We start from the raw sequence: 23536 nt of genomic DNA, 5'->3' as shown, positions 1-23536 counted from the left end.
AAGAGAAGAGTTTCACTTAAAGGACAGACTGTTAAAGCAAAAGATTTTGCCATGGGTTATAGCAAGAAAAATGAATATGCTTTATAAATTGTCAAGGCATAAAGCAATTTGTAAACAGATTGCATAGTTATCCCAAAAAAACTCACCTTATAGAGAACATAGATGAGTAATGCAAGCAGCAACAGTCCAATTAAAATAGCCAGTATTATTATCCACAGTGGAACCCCATAACTACTCTCTGGCTTCAGCCAATGGATGGTTGTGTTGACCTAAAAAAAGACCAAAACTTTTATCACATAAATTATTTGCATAAACGTAGGACAGTACCATTGCTTTGAAACTATAATAAATGTTAAAACAAGAGACCTACAATATTTTCTTGATGCAGCTGGTAAACACCAGAACTTTATAAGATGACACTTTGTGGAAATTATAGTCCTAGCTAGCAGTGCATCTATCTACAGTATTTCAGGTGGTGATATCTACGCTGTATGAGGCATACTGCATTTAACTAAAAACAGTCTTTTGCCTGGTAGACATTTGTTTTTCTTTGTTCAACCAAATGGGCTGAACGAAAAAAAAAATAAAATAACTGCGGAGCTCAAGGTACTAAATATCTGATGTTAGGACAGCGATCTCCCCACTGAGCTATTGTGTTCCCAGAACACACAGGTCAGTGTTGGCAGCCGTTTGCTGGGGGTGCTGATCAGTAGATGTATTTCTGCCAAGCCCCTTGGACAGGACCCGAACGTTCAGCTGGCTTCTGTCAGACAGGCTGCTGTACACACGGGCAGAATGTCAGACGGTTTCTGTTGAATAGGCCAATACCGGCAAATATTCGACTCGTGTGTACCAGGCTAGCAATGGCTTTTATCTGATATTTAAAGTCTGAACCTGTCTTGCCCATGGAATGTGATAGAAGATCATAGAAAAGATCTTATATCTCTGCGATGCAGTAAAACATGCAGTTTCTTCTGAATGACACTCCCTACACACCACAATCGATCTGAGTTTTAACACACCGCAATGTGAACTGTGTTGGGCTGCATTGATAAAAGTGTAAGCAGGTGCTTACAGGTGTTTCTGAGTTAGCTAGTTTCTCATGCTGCCCAGAAGAGAAAGGGTTAATTCAATCAGCATTTTCCTGGGCTCTGCCCTCCACCCAGTGTTAATAATAGTGGGAATCTCTGTTTATGGGGCTCCATTAGCCGCGGCCTAGATGGGAAGCATAGCCAGAGACAAAAAGATGTAGCCCACAGCAACCCACGAGCCCATCTAGGGAGAACACCTGCATTAGGATGCACCGGGCAGCCTACTGATATAGTTAGGAAGGAACAGTACTAAATGTGCATTACACTGCTAGACTGTATTGCCAGTATGTTCAAAAAAGTCTTATCCACGGTTTCAGTTATTCAAAAGGGGTGCATGAAGGTATATGGTGTACCTAAAAGAACAGGGCCTGTAAGCACATATAGGGTGAAGAGGAAGAAAAGGAAGGCCACCACTAAGGATTAACTTAGCAGAGGAGTTGGCGGGAAGTGTGTAGTTGCTACAGGTAACCATGAACTGGTGGGACTGTAAGAGCAGTCAAACAGCAAGTAGTGATGCTAGGCATGGGTGGCAGTTCCTCTGCAAGGGAGCGAGCCAGAATACTCACCTCCTTGCTACCAGTCAGTTTCCAAAAAGCTAGAGGGACCAAACCCATGGGAAGGAGATCCAATGAACCTTGCTTCAGGTATGAGAGAGCTCAAGAGTTAAGTGCATGGTGGGACCCCATTTTGCCACTGGAAGTGAGGTGGGCAGAGGAAAGCAGGACTGGTGAAGCAGGACACAAGCTCAGTGGTGTCCTCCTCTAAACGCTACATTCAGAAGGCAAGGTGGGCAACGATATGGAACAGTGTTTCACAGAAGCAATCTGTATGTTACACAGCTGCACAAGGTGTACAGCTCACTTCCAAGTCAAGGTTCTGTATTAATGTTGATCTTCACATGACTGAGGCCTCGTCTGGTTGTGAGCATTAATGAGCATGTACACATGAAGAGGTACCTCCCCATGCACAGTGTAAGTAGACCCCACCCACAAAAAGTGCAGGCCCTTTAAAACCTGCAACGCAGTAAACACACTTCAAAACAAAGGAGTAACACACTGCAAAAGTGTGAATCTACCTTTACAAGGATGATAAACACACACACAAAAAAAAACACAACTTAATTATCGTCGTACCTGATGTGTCCCCTGGGGATAAGTTGCAGGTTGGATTTTGTATGGAAGTCGTTCAATTCTGTATTTTGCTTCGCACTGTAGAACAAAACCCTGGTTCTCTTTCTGCAAAATTAAAAGTTACATGATTAAATAACAATGTAAATTTTCACCAAATTTCACCGCCAAGCAAACCCCGAACTAGGACAGCCTAAACTTTCTAAGACAATTAAAACCAGTAATTCTCCTATTCCTGCAATCTTATTTGTTAACATAAACCCCCATTTTTTTTTCTTTCATGCACACTTTCTTAAACCATTCTCTGCCAATGTTTTTCCAGGTTTTATGCCCAGTACACTTGCTATTTTTTTTAAAAAATGTTTTAATCATTAAACAAAATAAATAAATAAAACACAAGCAGATTAATTACTGACAGATCAGTCATAATTTAACACGCATACCAATCTAGGTCAAACTTTTCAGATTAATTCACTGCAGGTATATATTCAGAATATAGAACAGTATACAACATACTCCACATCCTGGATATAGATATCTGCCCCTTTTTTACACTCACTCAAATGAACCAACATGAAAAAGATTAATTACACAGGAACTGAAAATGCAGCATGTACAACACATTTTTCTGGTAAGGAAAATACATTTGTTAACATTTCTGGAAGTTAGATGGATTATTAAGCAAGTTAGTAATGTGACACAAAGAGCTGTGCTATAATGATCCCCCAGCAACTTTTTAAGTCTGTATGACGATCGACCACCAGATGGCGGAAGAGTCAAACATTTGCCCACATCCCGCAGACCCAACCTGTTTAAAAATTACATTTCTAAAATGACCTGTCTTGAACAGAAGTAAACGTCTTTCATTAGAGCATAAACCAAATTACGTCTAAAACAAACAAAAAAGCAAAACAAGTTACCTGCATAAAGGTATCCCCCCATACTCGGAAATGGACTTTAAGAATAGCCCGTTGCTGTTTTTCTAGTGGCAAGACATCACAGCTTAGGTTAAAGCAATCTTCATGATGATGACATTTCTAAAAAAAGCAAGTAACATTTCAAAAACTATACAAACACCAATAAAAAAACTACCAGCACAAATATACAACTCCAATAAAAAAAAAAAAAAAGTGTATAGATTGTCTATGAAAGTATTTCCACTTGTATATGGTGTGTTTTTAGGCTTTAATGTAAACAATCAATTCTTGACCTATGCTACAGTCTCAGGGCAGTGACTCAGTGAACACTTAAAAGTCTTACTAAAGCCGCAACAGTAAAATCAGTCTGTATATGTAGTAAAGCATGCTTGTTATACTCACTGTGGAACCAAAGGGGTTAATCCTTTACACTTTAGAAAGGCTGTTTGATCCTGTCTCTCTGATCCTCTTTTTTTCACTGTCTCCAAAACAATAACCTGATATTTACAGAGCCAGGAGACAAGTTGAACAAGCTCAGTTTGGGGTTTATTGCTAGAGTTTTTTTTGTTCTTGGGACAGTGCATGTGATCAGCACAGGGCCAATCAGCATTGTCCAGACATGTCCAGACAGGGGATCGAGGAAGAATGAAAACTCCTCTTACAAGCTTTACTAGGAACTGATGCAAAAGTCACAAGGCTGCTATATAGTGCTGATGAGAAAAGTTATCTAGCAGTTTATATTTCCATGTTATGTGTACTGTGGGAAAACAATTATAGTAAATTCAGGTTCTGGGTTTAGTAACACTTTAACCTCGCTATCTGAAACTAGTGTGCAGCTAGTGAGTCAGGGAATAGATGCTGCAGTTTGAACCTAAGCTCATGCATCTTGCACTGAAACAGGTTCGCTTTCAACAGAGTAAAATCACAGAATGCTTGCGGTTAACCTACATTCGTTTCCACATATATGTAATGTATATCCTGTAAAAGGCAAAATATTATCCTACTGGTGTACATTTGTTTAACTGCATCCACCAACAGTATAATTTATTTATTGAGAAAGAAAAAGATTATATACACACACTATATACATACATATATATATATATATACACATATATATATATATATATATATATATATATATATATATATATATATATATATATATATATATATACACACATATACACACATATATACATACATATACACATATATACATATACATATACACACATATATACACACATATATACATACATATATATACATATACATATTATATATATATATATATATATATATATATATATATATACACACACACACATGCATATACATATATACATATATATATATATATATATATATATATATATATATATATATATATATATATATATATATATATTACACACATATATACATACAGTATATCTCACAGAGGTAAGTACACCCCTCACATTTTTGTAAATATTTTATTATATCTTTTCATGTGACAAAACTGTAGAAATTACACTTTCCCAAAATGTAAAGTAGTGTGTGTACAGCTTGTATAACAGTGTAAATGTGCTGTCCCATTAAAATAATCAGCCATTAATGTCTAAACCGCTGGCAACAAAAGTGAGTACACCCCTAAGTGACAATGTCCAAATTGGGCCCAATTAGCCATTTTCCCTCCCCGGTGGCATGTGACTTGGTAGTATTACAAGGTCTCAATTGTGAATGGGGAGCAGGTGTGTTAAATTTGGTGTTATTGCTCTCTCATACTGGTCACTGGAAGTTCAACATGGCACCTCATGGCAAAGAACTCTGAGGATCTGAAAAAAAGAATTGTTGCTCTACATAAAGATGGCCTAGGCTATAGAGAAGATTGCCAAGACCCTGAAACTGAGCTGCAGCACGGTGGCCAAGACCATACAGCGATTTAACAGGACAGGTTCCACTCAGAACAGGCCTCGCCATGGTCAACCAAAGAGGTTGAGTGCACATGCTCGGTGTCATAGCCAGAGGTTCTCTTTGGGAATATCCAGGGGTTGTCTTTGGGAAATAGACGTGCGAGTACTGCCAGCATTGCTGCAGAGGTCAAAGGGGTGGTGTGGGGGGGGGGGGGGGTCAGCCTGTCAGTGCTCAGACCATACGCCACACACTGCATCAAATTGGTCTGCATGGCTGTCGTCCCAGAAGGAAGCCTCCTTTAAAGATGATGCACAAGAAAGCCCACAAAAAGTTTGCTTAAGACAAGCAGACTAAAGACATGGATTACTGCAACCATTTCCTGTGGTCTGAGGAGACCAAGATAAACTTATTTGGTTCAGATGGTGTCAAGCGTGTGTGGCGGCAACCAGGTGAGGAGTACAAAGACAAGTGTGTCTTGTCTACAGTCAATCATGTTGGTGGGAGCGTGATGGTCTGGGGCTGCATGAGTGCTGCCGGCACTGGGGAGTTACAATTCATTGAGGGAACCATGAATGCCAACATGTACTGTGACATAATGAAACAGAGTATGATCCCCTCCCTTCAGGGACTGGGCTGCAGGACAGTATTCCAACATGATAACGACCCCAAACTCACCTCCAAGATGACCACTGCCTTGCTAAAGAAGCTGAGGGTAAAGGTGATGGACGGGCCAAGCATGTCTACAGACCTAACTCCTATTAAGCATCTATGGGGCATCCTCAAACAGAAGGTGGAAGAGCACAAGGTCTCTAACAGCCAACAGCTCCGGGATGTCATCATGGAGGAGTGGAAGAGGGCTCTAGAGGCAACCTGTGAGTCTCTTTTGAACTCCATGCCCAAGAGGGTTAAGGCAGTGCTAGAAAATGATGGTGGCCACATAAAATATTGACACTTTGGGCCCAAATTGGACAATGTCACTTAGGGGTTCACTGACTTTTGTTACCAGCGGTTTAGACATTAATGGCTGTGTGTTGAGTTATTTTGAGGGGACAGCAAATTTACACTGTTATACAAGCTGTACACTCACTACTTCTTTACATTGTAGCAAAGTGTAATTTCTTCAGTGTTGTCACATGAAAAGATATAATAAAATATTTACAAAAATGTGAGGGGTGTACTCACTTTTGTGAGAGATATTACACATACATACATACATACATACATATATATATATATATATATATATATATACACATACATACATACATACATACATACATACATATATATATATATATATATATATATATATATATATATATATATATATATATATATATATATATATACACACACATACATACATACATAAAATGCTGTATTAAACCCAAAACCAAAAATGTAATTTATAATTTACTAATCATTAGATGTGGTGGCTACATTAGTTTTCTTTTTTAAGCTTTTCCCCTCAGTTTTCACCTATGATCCAGCCAGTAACACACCTTATGAGTGCCTCCATTCTGGATGAAGGGCAACAGCATTGTTAAATTGAGGGGGGGGGGTGTTGGGGAGGAGTGTCTGATGTACTGGCAGATTTACATACATTAATAAAATGAAGCCAAACTCCAGCTAATGCTTTTTAAGCAGTTACAGCAACAGTTTTTTTTTACCTTTTGGGAGTGAGATTGTATGTTAATGTTAAATGGTTTGTCTCAATTCTCTAACTGCTACATTTGCAGGACAGCTTGTTCTGTTGAAAAACCAACAGATTTACTGGCAAGATTACCAGGAGAAAGTAAGGAAAAACTAATGTAGCCATCACTTCTAATTGGTAAGCTGCAGTATAATAAAGGTTTGCTTTTGGGGTTAAAACCACTTCAAGAAGCTCTTCTATAACTGAACGTGTGTGATCCCATCTAAACAGAGCAACAGGGGAGGGGAGGAGAGGCGAGGCGTACATCGTTTTAGGTGAACCTCAACTAGAGTCACTAGGCACTGAGCTAAGGTTGGAAAGGTAAACGGGTGCAAAGAGACCTAAAGCCTCCTGGAAGTAAAAATACAATATATGCATGTGGAAAGTTTCTTACTTGATTCACATCCAGTGAACGCATGTGCAACTGAATTTTAACCACATAACCACCTAAAAGCTATTAAAAAAAGTCCTCATTCTTGGAGGGAAGAATGAAATTTGCAAATTCTGGGATGCAGTAAGGACTCAAAAGACTTCACCTGATGAAGCAAGGTTCACAGCATGCTACAGAATGGGTACCTTTCACAATGTTGTGACCCCCAGCCCAGCACAGCCATATAAGCCAAATATCCAGCTCATAAATCTTTCCATTGTTTATTCTTTTTGATCCAATGGAGACCATTGGGGTATGGTGTGTGGGTTGTATTTTTTTTGTTGATCCAATGGAGACCATTGGGGTATGGTGTGTGGGTTGTATTTTTTTTGTTGATCCAATGGAGACCATTGGGGTATGGTGTGTGGGTTGTATTTGTTTTTGTTGATCCAATGGAGACCATTGGGGTATGGTGTGTGGGTTGTATTTGTTTTTGTTGATCCAATGGAGACCATTGGGGTATGGTGTGTGGGTTGTATTTGTTTTTGTTGATCCAATGGAGACCATTGGGGTATGGTGTGTGGGTTGTATTTGTTTTTGTTGATCCAATGGAGACCATTGGGGTATGGTGTGTGGGTTGTATTTTTTTTGTTGATCCAATGGAGACCATTGGGGTATGGTGTGTGGGTTGTATTTTTTTTGTTGATCCAATGGAGACCATTGGGGTATGGTGTGTGGGTTGCATTTTTTTTTTGATCCAATGGAGACCATTGAGGTATGGTGTGTGGGTTGTATTTTTTTATGATCCAATGGAGACCATTGGGGTATGGTGTGTGGGTTGTATTTTTTTTTTTTTGATCCAATGGAGACCATTGGGGTATGGTGTTTGGGTTGTATTTTTTTTTATGATCCAATGGAGACCATTGGGGTATGGTGTTTGGGTTGTTTGTAAATAAGAGATTTGCTTTTATTTTTTTTGTTACTTCTGCGGTCAATGCTAAATCCCCCCCCCCCCCCCCATCCCTCATTTTTGTTCCTGTGGTGCAATCCACCTAGTCAGATTGAACCAGTACTCAGTGAGGGACCAGGCATTTAGCACACCCAAAAAGTTTCCAAGATTCTTCAAACCCTTCAGCTATTCAAGAAAAGGATTGTATATTCTAGCGATAGAGTTGCTTTAGGATCACCATCTCTGAAAAGATATCATCCACAGAGGTCCATCCAGCTTCCCCTAATCTAAACCAGTAATAAATGAACAAGACTCACCAGTATATGTGATCCACTAGCAGGGATTTTGGAGGTGTCTCTTCGCTCCACATGATGTCCAGGCTTTGCAGAACCTTGCACTGTTGAATACTGCAAAGAGAACGTGGCAAGCATGAAGAATACTTTACAAAAAAGCATCAATGCAATTTAATAAAACCACCTATTTCTAATTTTTCTCACCTGCAGCTCAAATGGGTTAACCGGTGGTTTAGCTGTACAGTTCCCCAATCCTTGCACGGAGTAGTTCATGACATACATAAGTTGATCTTTATTGTGAACCCTTGGGCAGATCAGAGTTAGGGTACCATGGCTAATAGAGCTTGGTCCAAGGTTGGCTAACTGATGAGCAAAAAGCAAAAAAAACAACACATTATTTGATAGCTTTGTATGTGGCTTAGATGTGTGAAAACAGGTCAAATATCACGTCACTTTCCTTGTGGTAGCTATGGCAAGTCAAACCCTAGTCTTACCCTAAACTTACCTCGTACACATGATTGACCTCTGGGCCTACATCTTCCACTTGGTTGGGATTTTTATTTGGTTTCCAGTTTGCAAGTGGGAAAATGACACTGTCTGGCTTTGAAACCCTGAAATGAAAGTTCAGTAGGTTTAGTTCTTGATGGGCACAGTGTCTGCATCCACCTTATTGTCCACATCTAGATGCGGAGTTTAAATGGGACAATACTGCAAACTGCATATTTTTAGCAAAATTACAGACCAGTCTTCGAAAAGTAACTTCACATTTGTGGATTGTAGCAAACAAAAATAAAGCCTGTACAACTGCTATACAAGCCATGCTGGAACTTATTGTTTTTTTTAAAACAAATTTTGTTTCCTTTTCAATTTGCAGTGCTGTAAATTTTCTGTAAATGTCAATGCAATATGGCTACCTAGAAGTGTTCTGTACACCGTTGATGTACAGAAAGCCCCCAGAAATGTAATTTCCCGCTTGTGTCATTGACTGATTTTCCCTAAAGTCTACACTAAGATACCAGATTTTAGGCATCCTCTGTAAATAGGATATTTAGCTAATATGTGATACTCAAAGTAGTAAATACTTCTAAAAGGGATGCAGACTCCTGTTTCTCATTGAACACTGCCTGCATCAGGTGATTACAACTGGTCCCCCCAGTTTAGAGGTCTGTCGTCTGGTGAATAGTAAACTAAAGAAGGAATTTGCTACAAAATTTGTTAAAATTCCTTCAATGTACACTGATCACCCAGAGGGGATTTTTTTTCCTCAACAAAAATGGAATTACTCTGGAAAAAGAAGCACTTGCTGTGCAGCAAAAACATTTGGCTGTGATTTGCTTCTGAACAGTTCTAACTTTGAAAAGGAGAGTGGCTAGTCACGGAGCTGTCTGCATTAAAATGTTACTTGGCATCAAAATGGAAACTTTAAATGCAAATTAAATATATCCGTAGTTGGTCACGGATACTAGGGATCGCAGCATTTTGTCAGCGAGAATGCTAATACAAGCCTTGCTGGTGGTGAGTGACTAAGGCAGGCTCATATGCGGCTTGAATCTTGAGATTTGAACCATGTATGGGCAGGCTTAATGTACCAGGTTGAATGATCAATCAGCTTGGGTACAACCAGCATGCCGGATTTACCTGCAATTATTGCTAGCGGCTGCTTTAAATAATCACCATCTTCTCCCAGCGGGGACGGCTTTCCCCCACCCTCCGCAAGGAGAAGACAATGGCTCAGCAGGAGGGGTTCCAGCACCACTGTCTGCACTGATGGGGAATCAAGCAACTTTCGTTCTTGCAACCCGTGATTGCAGGACAGAAAATTGCTCCGTGTATGGTCAGCCTAATCCTAAAACAGTCAATGTTTACACATGCAGAGCTACAAAAGGAAAGCTCCTCCATACCTTGGCACAAATCACAGCTACAGAGGATTCCTGGACCACTTAACAAGAGAGGCAATTCTCTGCACAACTTTATGTGTAGGAAAACGAACTATGGGGCACGTGCAATGTGACCCTCTTCAGAGAATAGCAGAAAATATGCCAATGGAAGATGCCTAAACCTACCCAAAGTTAAAATGTCTTTGAGAAAATGGACTAGCTTATCTAGCACTAGCAAAAGTAAACCAGGCACGAGACAGACACCCAGATTAGACACCTTTTAGCAGGGTCTGGCTACAAAGAAAGGAGATTAAACCTAGGAATAGTGGCTTATTCCCACAGTAAAAGCTCTACAAAGCCCCTGGGCTCCAGGACCCAAAACAGAACGTATGATTTGAAGAAAAGTCTGCTTTCTTCACATTCATAAACCCTGAAGCCCATCATGCGTAGAAACCTAGGTTAGACCATCAACAATCTTGCTATTCAGTGCCTCCCAATATATACATTTTACTTGGATTTTTTTACTAATATACTACTGTAGTGATAATTTTTAGGAAATATTATTGTACTTTTAAAGCAGTTTTATACTTAATCTAGCAACCCTGGAAGGTAGCCATCAAGACCTAGTTGCACTTTGCTTAGCATTGGATATATGTCAGATGCAGTCTCCTTACCCTGTGCGAGTATGGACACCTACCACTACTATTTTCACTTTCACACAAAGAAAATCAGCTGCAGGTTTTTTTTTTTTTTTTTAAATGTCTGTCACCTTCTACATGAGAACAAACATGAGTTTGCCAGATAATGTGCTATAAACAATCCCGTTCTCTAACCTTTAATTGTATTATGGAAATAAAAGAAAATAACTTAGTAGAAGTGTAAGGTTCCATGTATACGGGACGCTAAAAAAAGTCCCTTGAAATGCTGGAATTTTTAGGACATTTAAAACATCCGTTGTGTCGTGTTTGCGTTTAAAACTGTTCCTAGAGGTCAAAAAGTTCATTCCCCTTTAAAATGAAAAAAACGCGAGCGCTAAACGCGGGTCATCGCGTTCGGTCGGGTTTTTGCGTTTGAAACGCCAGGAAACACACGTTCAAACGCAAATAATTGCTTTCCAAAAAACTTCCCTGAACTCAACTGCCTGCAAATGACTGTAAACGACCCTGTGTACATGGACAGATAAGATAACCTAGAGGTGGGTTCAGGGGCTTCTGAAAAAAAAAAAAAAAAAAAAAACGCCCAACTGCTCCTAAACGGCCGTTTACAAGTTGCAGTGTACATGGACCCTAAAGGTAATGGGATAAAACAAAAATAATGGATCAGACGTATTCTCCTAAGGCCAAAGAACTTGCTTTGTTTGTTTTTTATATTTGATTGGGTGTTGTAGTGATAGGACATGCATCAACTCCTTCGTGTGGTTTGTATCCTTCTTTGGGAAATGCATCCTTGATTCCTGCCAATTTGATGGGTATCGGAACAGGAAATGAGGTAAACGCTCTTCATTTCCTGTCATTTGATGGTTGTCACGCATAATAGTAAATCAGGGAGAAAAGCAGCATTTAAAATCTAATAGAAGTCCTAACCCATTCCAACTCTTTACAGATTTGGCTAAAGATAGTGAAGTGGCTAAATAAAAAAAAAAAAAAAAAATACCCGTCTATATAGCTTAGGCTGAAAAGGCCAATTTAACAATCATTTTCTCTTTTATCCTTCGAGCCAACATCAGTATCTTTGCTCAAGCTATATTTGTGCTTGCTGGGCAATGTTATCACTTGCTGAATCCAAGCAAATACTGCACAGGATGTGCTGTTCTGTCCTGTGGATTAAAAGTGGCTGACCTGCCCTGGGCCAGAACTTAACCTAATTTGGGCTTTACACAAAACAAATGTAATTTGAATCTGAATTGCCAGGGGGAAAGGAAAAGCATTTAAAACCTTAAGTAGGGATACAAAAGATAAATTACATGACAAGTGAGTGATGAACAGTTAATGTGAGCTTCTAACACCATTCATAGAAAAAACAGCTCACAATGGAAGCCAAAGAACAATTGCTGTTAAACCTTTGAATACAAGGGGCACTCCAGTGGCTTAAGATCAGTGTTTGAGAAACAAAGTTAAACCAGCCATTTTTGCAGATCAAATAATCAAAAAATAAAATAAAAATAAAAGGATTTCAGTGCGAACTAGAACTCAAAAGTGAGGACTGCCAACTGGGAAAGACTTGTAGGAACTAACGTCCACACAATAAAGAGCAGATTAGGGCTCTAAACACGGAAAATTGTTCTTTTCTACACAAACAGTTGAACAGTCCATTCACTGCACGTGGGCTTTATCTGGATGTCAGCTTGCTGAAGGGCAATCCATGCAAAAATTAGCAGATCTCTTAGCATTTGCCATTCTTGTTCAAAATTCTGACCCATACACATTCAATATTTCTGCAGTGAAGATCCAATTGAGATCACCTTAGTAGGGAATCTGAAATCCTTCATGATGCAAATGACTTCAAACATTCAATTATAAATTTGTGTTTACACATTTAATTGTTCTGACCGTTTCCCAAAGGATATGGGTGATCCATAAGATACCTGACAACTGTATGAGGTGACCATCGATGAGTATAAAATCTGTTTAGGAATGATCTCAGAGAATAACTGAAGGGATAAGTGCATGGACTAGTTATTTACTACTCCTGTGATCTAAATGTAGTTGTCATTCACTGGCTGACAGAAAACTATGTAATTCCAAGCTTCTCTAACAGGATGATTCACAGGAATGACAGCAATCATTATCTGCTCCAAATATTGACACAGCTCCATTCCATATCCACAGGCATTGCATAGTTTCTAGATTAGGCACACTTACAAGAACTGCTATTGTCAATGAATTATATACCTCACAGTAAACTATAGCAACTGCTAATAAAAATTCACACTACAGAAGAAAAACAACTAAATATGAATCTATCCTAACCAGTGCAAGCTCAGCCAAATATAAGAACAGGAAATGAACAAAGTGCAGTAAGCCGTAGCAAGATTCATCTTTCACAGTTCCAAATTTAATATTCAACTAATTCTATTGGTTGCTATGTGTAAGTTTACTTTCTATTTTGCCTACTTTGTATTTTGGAAAAGCTCATGTGATGTATTTAGTTACAAGGAGCTGATTAGAACTGCTAGTGCATAAAATATGAATAGGTGCCATCAAAGCCAATGATTGCAAGTAAGCCTTTCACAAACTTGCACAATGCAAACTAAGCCTATGATGTAATACACATCAACAGGGGGTATCTTCAGCAAAATGTGCATGTCCGAATGCTGAGATCTAGAGAAGGTGGCAGCTACAGTTTTATGCCCTCCTACCTTCTGAGCCTTAAGCCTAGTACACAGGGGCCAAATGTCAGGCAGCATCAGCCAGTTCAATAGAAACCGGCCGACATTCGGCCAGTATGTTCTGCAGTCGGTCCAACAGAAGCCGGCCATTTGGCTGGATTCTGACGAAGGGGCATGACCGAGAAAAGTCTGCCGATTGGCTCCCGATCAGCGCTCTAAGCCAATGGATGAAAGCACTGACCGGAGTGTTCTGGCAGGGGGGAGCTGCACAACAGAACAGCAGGAGAGATCACTGTACTAACGTTGGATAGTTAGTACAGTGGCTAAACGGTCAGGGTTTTTTTCCATTCAGCCCTGCTGGGTTGAACGAGAAAAAAAAAAAAAAACTACTAGTGTGTACGAGGCTTTAATGTGCCTCTATGTACCTTCTTGCTTCAATAGGTCACGGTGCCTACCAATCACATTAAAGGATCAATAAGGGGTCTGTGGAGGTGAGGGGCCAAACTCCTTATATGGGAAAACAGATCGGTTTTATCACTTCAGCTGCTAATAGCTTTGCACTATTTTTTACATTATACGTTTAAATTCCCAAGATTTGAAAAGGGTTTACAATAAAGTACCTTTTAGTGGATTTCATGTGATTTAGACAATTATCGCATATGGCACCCCACACAATCACTGTCAATGGTTGTTTTCGAGCGACATCTGCATGTCTGTGTAAGCACCACTGGGTAACAAATAACCCAGGTCGTCAGATTTTTTTTTTTTTGCAATCCCATCATCTACAGTTTTTTTTTAACTTAACCCACAAACTTACCTACATCCTATCTAAAACCTACTTCAAGAAAACGTCTATTGAAAGAATACGGAGGCTGTCATTCAGAACCCCCTCCATCTGAAAATGCTAGTTGCCCAGCTTTCATGAGGTTTCAATGGCTTTACCACTTTGTGAGCCAATGATTGGGAACAAGAATTTAGATAAATAAATCTGACTTTTAATCTGCATACTTTATTCAGGTTGGTTACTCAGAAAGCTTTAAAGCCAGACAAACACTTTCAGGTGAAATTTAGAAAAGGTAGCCTCCATATTTTCCTCAGCACGTCTCCCTAACAAGAGAAGTAGAAATACTGTCCTGCACAGGAATGCACAGTCAGCTCTACTCATTTGAAAAGAGACCACCTTTGTTCACATTTGATTACTGGGGTGTAGACAGCTTGAATAGGGGATGGTACAGATAATATCTATTCTTTCTTTAATTTGAAACTTCCAGATGAGTTCTCTCTCAAAAGCATGTAACAGATAGCTGGGAATTGACTTTATTGTCAATTCCTAGCTTTGATTTAATTGCAATTAAGGAAGTTGGGTGGTGAGCTGCTTGGTCATCCATAGCTTTTTACAATGTAACAAGTGGCTCCTAGGTATCTTATAACATGTGCTAGCTTCCTTTAGGTAACCACATATAAATCTAGCACATTACAGAGCAATGATTTTGTCACTTTTGCATAGTTTGAAAACATGGCATGAGCTGGAATTTCTTTCTGACTACACAGCGATCAAAGCTTCTCTACAAAAGAACTGTTCCGCCAATTATATCAGCATTACTGAACTTGAGTTGCCATTTATAATAAAAAAAAAAAAAAAATAACTTACCCCAAAAATGTCACAGATGTATGCGCTTCAACACTGATTGCTAGCTGCACAAGTTCACTTTGTGAGTTATTAGCATTTTTGCTGTAAAAGGAAATATGGTAAAAAACAAGTTACAGACTACATGAAGCATCTAAAACACACAGAGCACATGTAAGTTAGATTTTATTTGCTACACAAAAGCCACTGGTAAAACCATAGTAACAAAAGTCCTAGGTATAGTAACTGTTTCACTAGCATTGGTCAGGCAGCACACCTTCAAATATTTAGGCTGGCCATACATTATACAATGTTCCTTTAGATTTACCAAAATCATAACATACTATGAGGTCAAACCTTAACACTTAATTTGTATGCAGTCAGGCAGGCCGTTGCACTACATAGTTGACAGTAAATCTGAAGGAGATTGAAGAAAATTGTATAATATATGGCCAGCATTAAAAAAAAAAAAAAAAACACAACACCCCAAACTCTTTTGCATAATATAGAAACAAACTGCTTTAACTTTAGGGTCCTTATTGATTTTTAGCACACTTTATGTTCCCATATTCCTGCATCCAGCAAAGTGTGATGCCTAACATAGAAAAAGTCCACCGTTCACCCCTTTTGGGGTCCATATATGATTGCAACCTGGTTCGTATTTTACCTATCTAGCTGGTAAAAATGGAACTGCCAATATAATTAGCAAGATATAGACCGTAAGGCTGGTATAGTTTTGCAAAAGGGTGTCAATCTCCTTCATGTGTAGTTAGCTTTAAGGTGAACAGAGAAGGATGGGGCTAAACTATTCCATACAATTTTTATTTTGGACGATAGTAGGTTAAAAGAAAAAACACTATTCTAACTGGTACAATAAATACAAGTAGCAAATCAGAAACTCAAAGTGCTCCCCCCCTAAAAGTGTTGGGAGTGTGGAGAGACAGTCAGTATTCAACAATGGAAGCATGATAAAAATCCCAGTGCTTATTTAACTACAGGACATCCATCGAAGAATGGCACTCAGAAGTGTTCTCTTCTATTGCAGAGGCATATTTTAATATGGATTACCATTTCTTTGGGGTCTAGCAAATTTATAAAAACTTTCAAAAAAGTATATATGCAACCATGTAAAACACAACTTTAATGGAAAGTGCTACACATAGAGATACTGTAGTGCCTAGAACAGAACTGCCATTTCATAGAGATCAAAAAAATCTGTAGACTAAAAAAAGGAGGCAAGAACCAACCATATACCACAGCAATGTCAACTCTTCCTTGGCTGAATATGTAGTTTAATGACAATTACAGTTCCCTTGTCAAACCATTGAGGTGAATTCAAAAAGTATTGAACACCACATGCAAGCATCTGACAAGGAACAATGATCATGCCCTGCCGATGTTTCCTTAATACAGAAGACGTTCTGCTGCGCTATATTACCATTTGTGAGAAAAAATCAAAATCCACATGCAGACTGTTAAATGATGAATACAATGTACCTGCGAATCTGACTCTCAAAGTGCACCTTCCGACTTGTGTCCCGTAAATGAGGCACAGTGAACCTCAGTCCACCCAACAACTAAAGATAGAGAAAAGAAAGGAGAGAATTACATGCGGTAGAAACATATATAGAAGGCTTGCTAAACAATTGTAAATGCAAATATTAAAAACACATTGCTACATCTAGGTATAGCAACAAAAAAATATTAAATATATAGAGCTGTTGCATATTCACCATTAGTTTTTATTAGGTAATGTGCCAAGCTGAAAAGGAAAAACTGATTCACATTCATATTTTAAACTAGAACTCCAACCAAAACTTTAAAGTTGTGTTCCCTTCACAAATCTCAACCAAAAACATGATGGAAAGCTAGGGAAATCTCATCTTCAATTGTTGTCACTGCATTAGCTTCACTGAAAGCTATTACTTCTACTTCTGTGCTAGTGACAACTGTACAATTTTGGATTAACCCCTTACTTTGTCTCGGTCAGTGGTCACAGAAATGTGGGAAAGGATGATCACCAAAGTCTTCCCCCACTTCCGTTTGTTACCTACAAGCTCCAGGTGAAACACACAGAGCCAAACTGTTACCAACCAGACACCAGCAGTATTTTTCTGCTGCTGGTTGGATAATGAAAAGCACAAGACTTTGGCTGTTATGAAAACCTTTTTTTCTTACGTTTTTTTAAAGGAAAGACAAAGACCTGTGATAAAATGGGTTATATAAACTGATGTGACCCCTGGTATATATAAAAAAAAACTTACATACATTAGGTGGTGCCTAACAAAGAATATACATCACCACTCAGCACAAAATGGCTGTACATATAAATGCAGGCACAACATTATTGTTATGCTGGTAAGTAAATACTACCCCAAAATCTTTTTTGTAGGTTTTCAGCAATCACATGACCATAGAGCTGCAGTGGGTGGAATTTATCGGTGCCCAGAATGTCACTATGGGAGACTGGGAATTTAAATTTATAACTTTCAGTCCTGTAACGGTGTTGTGCAATGAAGCGGGGTGAGACTGGCCATGACACCACAACTCCTCAGGCTTGTGAAAGTGTTGTGCAATAAAGGAGAGGCAGTGTCACTACAAACATCTGTATTCTGACCACTGCAGCAAAAGATGAAAATGTGAATGTGCTGTGGATAGTTCCACAGCTGCCCTATAGGGTTGTCCCCACTTCTGCAGGATGAAGTTTAAAGTAGTTTAAAATATATTGCTATACGCTAATGTAATACTAATACAGCAAATGATGCCTTCCCCAAAATGCATAAAGGCACAGTGCTCTGAATAAACAGCCTCACACTTCTCCCTTTCTGAAGCCTACATGTACTCCCTGTAAGGGAGAGGAGTCACAAAAAAATTAAAATGTTAGGACGCTGCCTCTCCCACTCCCTCCTATGCCAAGAGAGGAAAGACATGCCCCAGCCTCTTTGTATGGGAGCAAAAAGGTGTGCCCCCCCTTCCCCCGCCATACCCTCCTCCCAGCTCCCAGTGCATGTGGGCTTGGGGCAGTGTCCTCATGGTAGACTGAAGTCAGATCACAGCTGTCTCCACAGCACCCTGCTAGGACAAGGAGACACCCAACAACAGAGAAGCAGCTAGTAAGGAAACTCAGATGTTTTTGTTTAACCAGTGGGCTGAACAAAAAAAAAAAAAAAAAGACCCAATCCCTCCATCTATGTGAATGGGGGAATCCTGCCCACTGAGTTATTGTATTCTGACAGCAGGGAGATTCCATCAGAATACACTGATCAATGCTGAAGGCTATAACTGGTGGCACTAAGTGAATGGGAAAAACTCAACAGGTTGGGTGCACAGAAGTCAAATCGGTAGATAGATTTCTGTACAACCAGCTTGCACACAAATAGATCTAAATTCATCCTGTGCCTTCCAAACCAGATGAATTTTGATCCATTTATAGCCGGCTTAAGTCTTACCCTCTGCTGCTGAACAATGAAAAAAAAAAAAAAAAAAAGTTTAATATCACATTAAGCACCAAATTACTAGCAGGATCAACAGGTATGAATAAAGAGAACGGGATATGGGAAAATTGTTCTATTATAATGTGAACATGTTCTAAATTTGGTTGTACATGCGCACTTTAAGACTGCACGCAGTCATCATTGAAAGGACTTCATAGAGAACAATAGATGAAGGAAACATACAGGTCATACTCCGTTTTTGTGTGACAACATATTAAGTAGTGTTATCTCAAAAACTGTCAACCCAATCTTTTTTAAATTTAATTTAAAAAATTTACACTGCTCCCAAAATTTTAAAATGCTTGATTAGTGTGATATGGGGGCAGCGATCAGCAAAATGAAAGGTCCTGTCAAAAAGCAGATCACCTTCCCTCAAAGCCGCTGAGAGCGGTCAGGTTTATGGACTTTGTACTCGTACTGGGGCACAAAGTTTACTCATCTTCACTGCCTGGAAATTAGTATGCGGCTTGACAGGCAAAGACACAGGCTTCTGTTTTGCTTTATGAAATATTCCCTTTACCATCTGCTGGTTGAAAGTAGTAAATAGGAAATAATTAGGTAGACATAAATAACTAAATAGATAAATTAACTTACACTGGTCATAGATTTCATGGGGTTTCCAAGGTCACAAATGACTAAGCGGGTCTCATTCTGAACTTCATAACGACAAGACCAAGAAGAGAGGTTCTGTAGAAAGGAAACAAAGTAATTAATGTAGAGAACATAAAAAAAAAAATGGAGCAGGTCACTGCAGTGAGGGAGATTATAGCTATGTGCAGTGGTACAGTGGTGGCAAGTTCAGAGGCATGTGCGGGTACATTGGCAGCGAGCGCAGAGGAAGGGAGGCAAGTGTGAAGCAGTAGAAGGTTGGGGGTCAGCTGCAGTATTAAGAGCTGGGGTGGTGTGTTTTTTAGCATGGTGGTGAACTGGGGAGTGCAGGCACTTTAGTGACAGGAGGGTGATTATGCAGGAGCAGTGGTGGTGAGTGGGGTGGTTGCAGGGGGGGAGTGGTGAATAGTGCCCCAGTGAGGAGTTGTCAGCAGAAGCCTGGGGGTAGGGAGGTAATGTGAGCTGAGGGGTCTAGAATTTAGAAGGTCATGTCACAATTGCAACACATACGTGCTGAAGGGACCAAACCCTGGATGTGCTTACTGCTAGGTATGGTTGTATGGATGGCACTGGTCTACATTTAAACATCAATACTACCACGCAAGTAGTAATGACACAATGTTATCACCCTCCCAATCTTAAAACATATGATATAGCAGCTGTGGTTTAATAGGTTCTTATAACCTATGGAAAGCACATACTGCCTGCCATTTTGGAAAGCTCTCTCTTAAAGTGCTTTTCCACTTTTGCCACTAAATTAGAGAATCCCTAGGGACAGGGCTGTATGAGGTCCTTAAACCATCTTCTAGTGGGCCCTGTGCTCACTACCCGGCACCATGGAACAAGATTGGCATTTGCCATTGAACTCAGAATTGGGAGGTCCTCTACTGGCACCCTGTGCTTTTCACAGGTGAGAGCAGGTTCACCCTGAGCACATGTGATAGACGTGAAAGGGTCTGGTGAAGCCGTGTAGAATGTTATGCTGCCTGTAACATTGTTAAGCATGACCGGTTTGGTGGTGGGTCAGTGATGTTCTGGGAAGGCATATCCATGGAGGGACGCACAGACCTCTACAGGCTAGACAATGGCACTCCAACTGTCATTAGATATCGGGATGAACTCCTTGGACCCATTATCAGACCCCAACGCTGGTGCAGTGGGTTCTGGGATCCTCCTGGTGTACAACAATGCCCGGCCTCATGTGGTGAGAGTATGCAGGCAGTTCCTGGAGGATGAAGGAATGGATACCACTGAATGGCTCCCACGCTCGCCTGACCTAAATCCAATTGAACCCCTCTGAGACATTATGTTTCGGTCCATCCAAGGCCGCCAGGTTTCACCTCAGTCTGTTCAGGAGCCCAGTGATGCGCCCTGGTCCAGATCTGGGAGGAAATCCCCCAGGACACCCGTCTCATAAGGAGCATGTGCCAACATTGTCAGGCATTCATACAAGCATGTGGGGGCCACACAAACTACTGAGTACCATTTTGAGCTGCTGCAATGAAATTTCAGCAAAATGGACTAGCCTGCTGCATCATTTTTTCACTTTGATTTTAGGGGTGCCTTTGAATTCAGCCCTCTGTAGGTTGATTATTTTCATTTCCATTAAACAATGTAGCATCCTTTGGTTCCTAACATTACCCAGTCCATATCAGTATAGATATCTAGCATGACATTTTTCCCCATTGAGATCTGATGTGTTTTCAAAGTGTTCCTTAAATTGTTTTGAGCAGTGTATATATAAGGCCTAAGAGTGGCTATAAGTGGTGCCACATCACAAATACGAATGTGATAGAACAGAGCAAAAAACATGTATTGGTCCATTGTACACATATATTGTAATTGAGAACGGTTTCTTTTTGAATATATTATTGTTTGACACTTGTGCTTGCATTATAGACTTCACCATGATATTTCCCTGAAAGATATATATTTTTTTTTTTTTCAGAATTGTCGCTCTTTGTTTATAGCGCAAAAAAATAAAATAAATAAATCGCACAGGTGATCAAATACCACCAAAAGAAAGCTCTCTTTGGGGATTTATTTGGGTACAGTGTCGCATGAACGTGAAATTGTCATTTAAATTAACACGTGGTGCAATGTAATTGCACAAAATAGCCTGGTCATTAGGTCCAGAAGTGCTAACTGATACATCAAGGCAACTATTTAATTAGAATAATGGGCAGCCAATGCAGCAGAAAACAGACCTGCACTTTTTAAATGCAGCCACCTGTGTTGTGGTCCGCTGCAGTGCAAGCCAATTGGCACCTTTTTTTTTTTCTTTTGCATTTGGGGTGCCATACCAAGTGAATAAAGAAATGTTCAAAGAAAATAGGTGTTGGGCGCTTCCGACCAAGCAAGAGGAGAGAAAATTCACCGCTGTAAGAGGGATGCAGGGGATGTCTCCAGAGTCTTGTTAGGAACTGTCCCAAATGGCTGAGTACTAGGCAGCACTGGCGGGAGTAACTCAGAGGAATCCGCTAGTAGAAGTGAGAAGAGGACAGGCGCCACTGTAGTAAGCCAAAATTATTTATTGCACAACGTTTACATAATAACTTCCACTGTAGTAAGCTTCAGTCCGTGTATCAGCGTATCCAGCCGCATGATCCGGCCGTCCACTGGCCCGGAGGGGACGTCACAGGAAGCTGGTCCGGAGAACTGGTAACACCGGAAGCCGCAGTGGAACGCAGGCTCCCGGAAATGACGCAACGCATTTCGGAGCATGCGCACTCGGCTCCTTTCTCAAGCGTCTGCGCTTGAGAAAGGAGCCGAGTGCGCATGCTCCGAAATGCGTTGCGTCATTTCTGGGAGCCTGCGTTCCACTGCGGCTTCCGGTGTTACCAGTTCTCCAGACCAGCTTCCTGTGACGTCCCCTCCGGGCCGGTGGACGGCCGGATCGTGCGGCTAGATACACTGATACACGGACTGAAGCTTACTACAGTGTAAGTTATTATGTAAACATTGTGCAATAAATAATTTTGGCTTACTACAGTGGCGCCTGTCCTCTTCTCATCTCTCTCTCTCTCATACCAAGTGAATGGTACTGCAAGGCACTGCACAATGTGCCTTGTGTTACGGTTGTGGTAAAAAGCATATTACAGCAACACATAGGTCTGAAGGGAGCCCAAAAGCTAACTATACTTTCAGATAACATATTCCTAACCTAAACTACCACCTCCAAAAGGTTGTAGGAGGCATTAAGGAGAGGGGGAAAATCATTTAAAGGATAAACTTTTTGAAAGTTAAGCTCTCTCTTAAGCAATCGTAGTGGAAAGATCGTAATTCAAAAAGGTAATATGGATGGAACATGGTACAGATGTATCAAAAGCGTACAAAATTCTAGTTGAAATGCTCGCCATAGCTCTGACACTTACTTCATTGTTCCGCAAAATTCCACTGTACTCTGCTTCTGCGGGTATGACGACATAGAGCTCAGCCTCGTATGCTCCCCCTTCTCCATCATTTATTGCATTAAACATTAATGTCAGGAAGTTCTCATCACCCAGATACACTGATTTTCGATCACTGCAATGCAAAAACCATTAACTGAAATCTTACGGCATCTTTACAGTATTACTGTATTTGAAACATAATCACAGAAAGAAAACATTTCTGGTGTTTACAGGAAGAGACTTCGAGTAACAAACCAAGAAATGTGACTCATAAGAACATATGATTGAAACCAGCTTAATGAAACAATAAATCCATTATGACTTGCACTTCCTGTTATGGTTTAAAGGGCCAGTCACCTCACCGACAAATCAACAGGCTTCAGCACTGAAGAATGGCATTGAGATTTTTCTGCACAGGCACAGCAACATTTTTTATAGTAAGCTCCCGGCACATAGGAGAACATGCTGAAAGAAGGGCTATTTAGTGTTGGGGATTATTTTAGGGTCTCTTTAGTAAAAGTTAGCTTCTCCTTACTGAATAATTCAACCCAAAACAAACCTACCCTCCCTTTTCACTGGAGTCAGGTAGTGAGGATAAGAATTCTTAGCAATTAATGTTAAAGAGGAGTTCCGCCTTGAGGAAAAATAAATAATTAAGTCAGCAGCTACAAATACTGTAACAGCGGACTTTTAATATAGACGCTTACCTGTCCAGGGAGCCCGCGATGTCGGCACCCCAGCCAATTTTTGGATCAGCTGTCAGGTGCTGCTGCCACCATTTGTCTCAAGGGAAACCGGTAGGGAAGCCTTTCGGCTTCACAGCCGGCTCCCTACTGTGCATGCGCTTTCTAATTGGCCCAGCAGGGGGCC

At 40.2% G+C, this 23536-nt stretch overlaps 1 protein-coding gene across 1 annotated transcript in view; it reads right to left on the bottom strand.

The window, feature by feature from the left end:
• The window catches only part of ITGA5 (integrin subunit alpha 5), a 148759-nt gene that overhangs the window by 5759 nt on the left and 119464 nt on the right, over positions 1-23536 (bottom strand). Inside the window, exons 20-29 of the mRNA XM_082244586.1 lie at positions 22649-22799; positions 19260-19352; positions 16669-16748; positions 15196-15276; positions 8845-8950; positions 8544-8702; positions 8364-8453; positions 3139-3255; positions 2225-2326; positions 147-269 (exon numbers count right to left, since the gene is read on the bottom strand). Of these exons, the coding sequence (XP_082100712.1) occupies positions 147-269; positions 2225-2326; positions 3139-3255; positions 8364-8453; positions 8544-8702; positions 8845-8950; positions 15196-15276; positions 16669-16748; positions 19260-19352; positions 22649-22799 (1102 nt within the window). The remainder of the gene's footprint in view (positions 1-146; positions 270-2224; positions 2327-3138; positions 3256-8363; positions 8454-8543; positions 8703-8844; positions 8951-15195; positions 15277-16668; positions 16749-19259; positions 19353-22648; positions 22800-23536) is intronic.

This window comes from Pelophylax lessonae (assembly GCF_965119305.1).
Source record: "Pelophylax lessonae genome assembly, chromosome: 2".
NCBI classification, from domain to species: Eukaryota; Metazoa; Chordata; class Amphibia; order Anura; family Ranidae; genus Pelophylax; species Pelophylax lessonae.
Note: the sequence above shows the minus strand (reverse complement) of the source record. Positions and strands in the feature narration are given on the sequence as shown.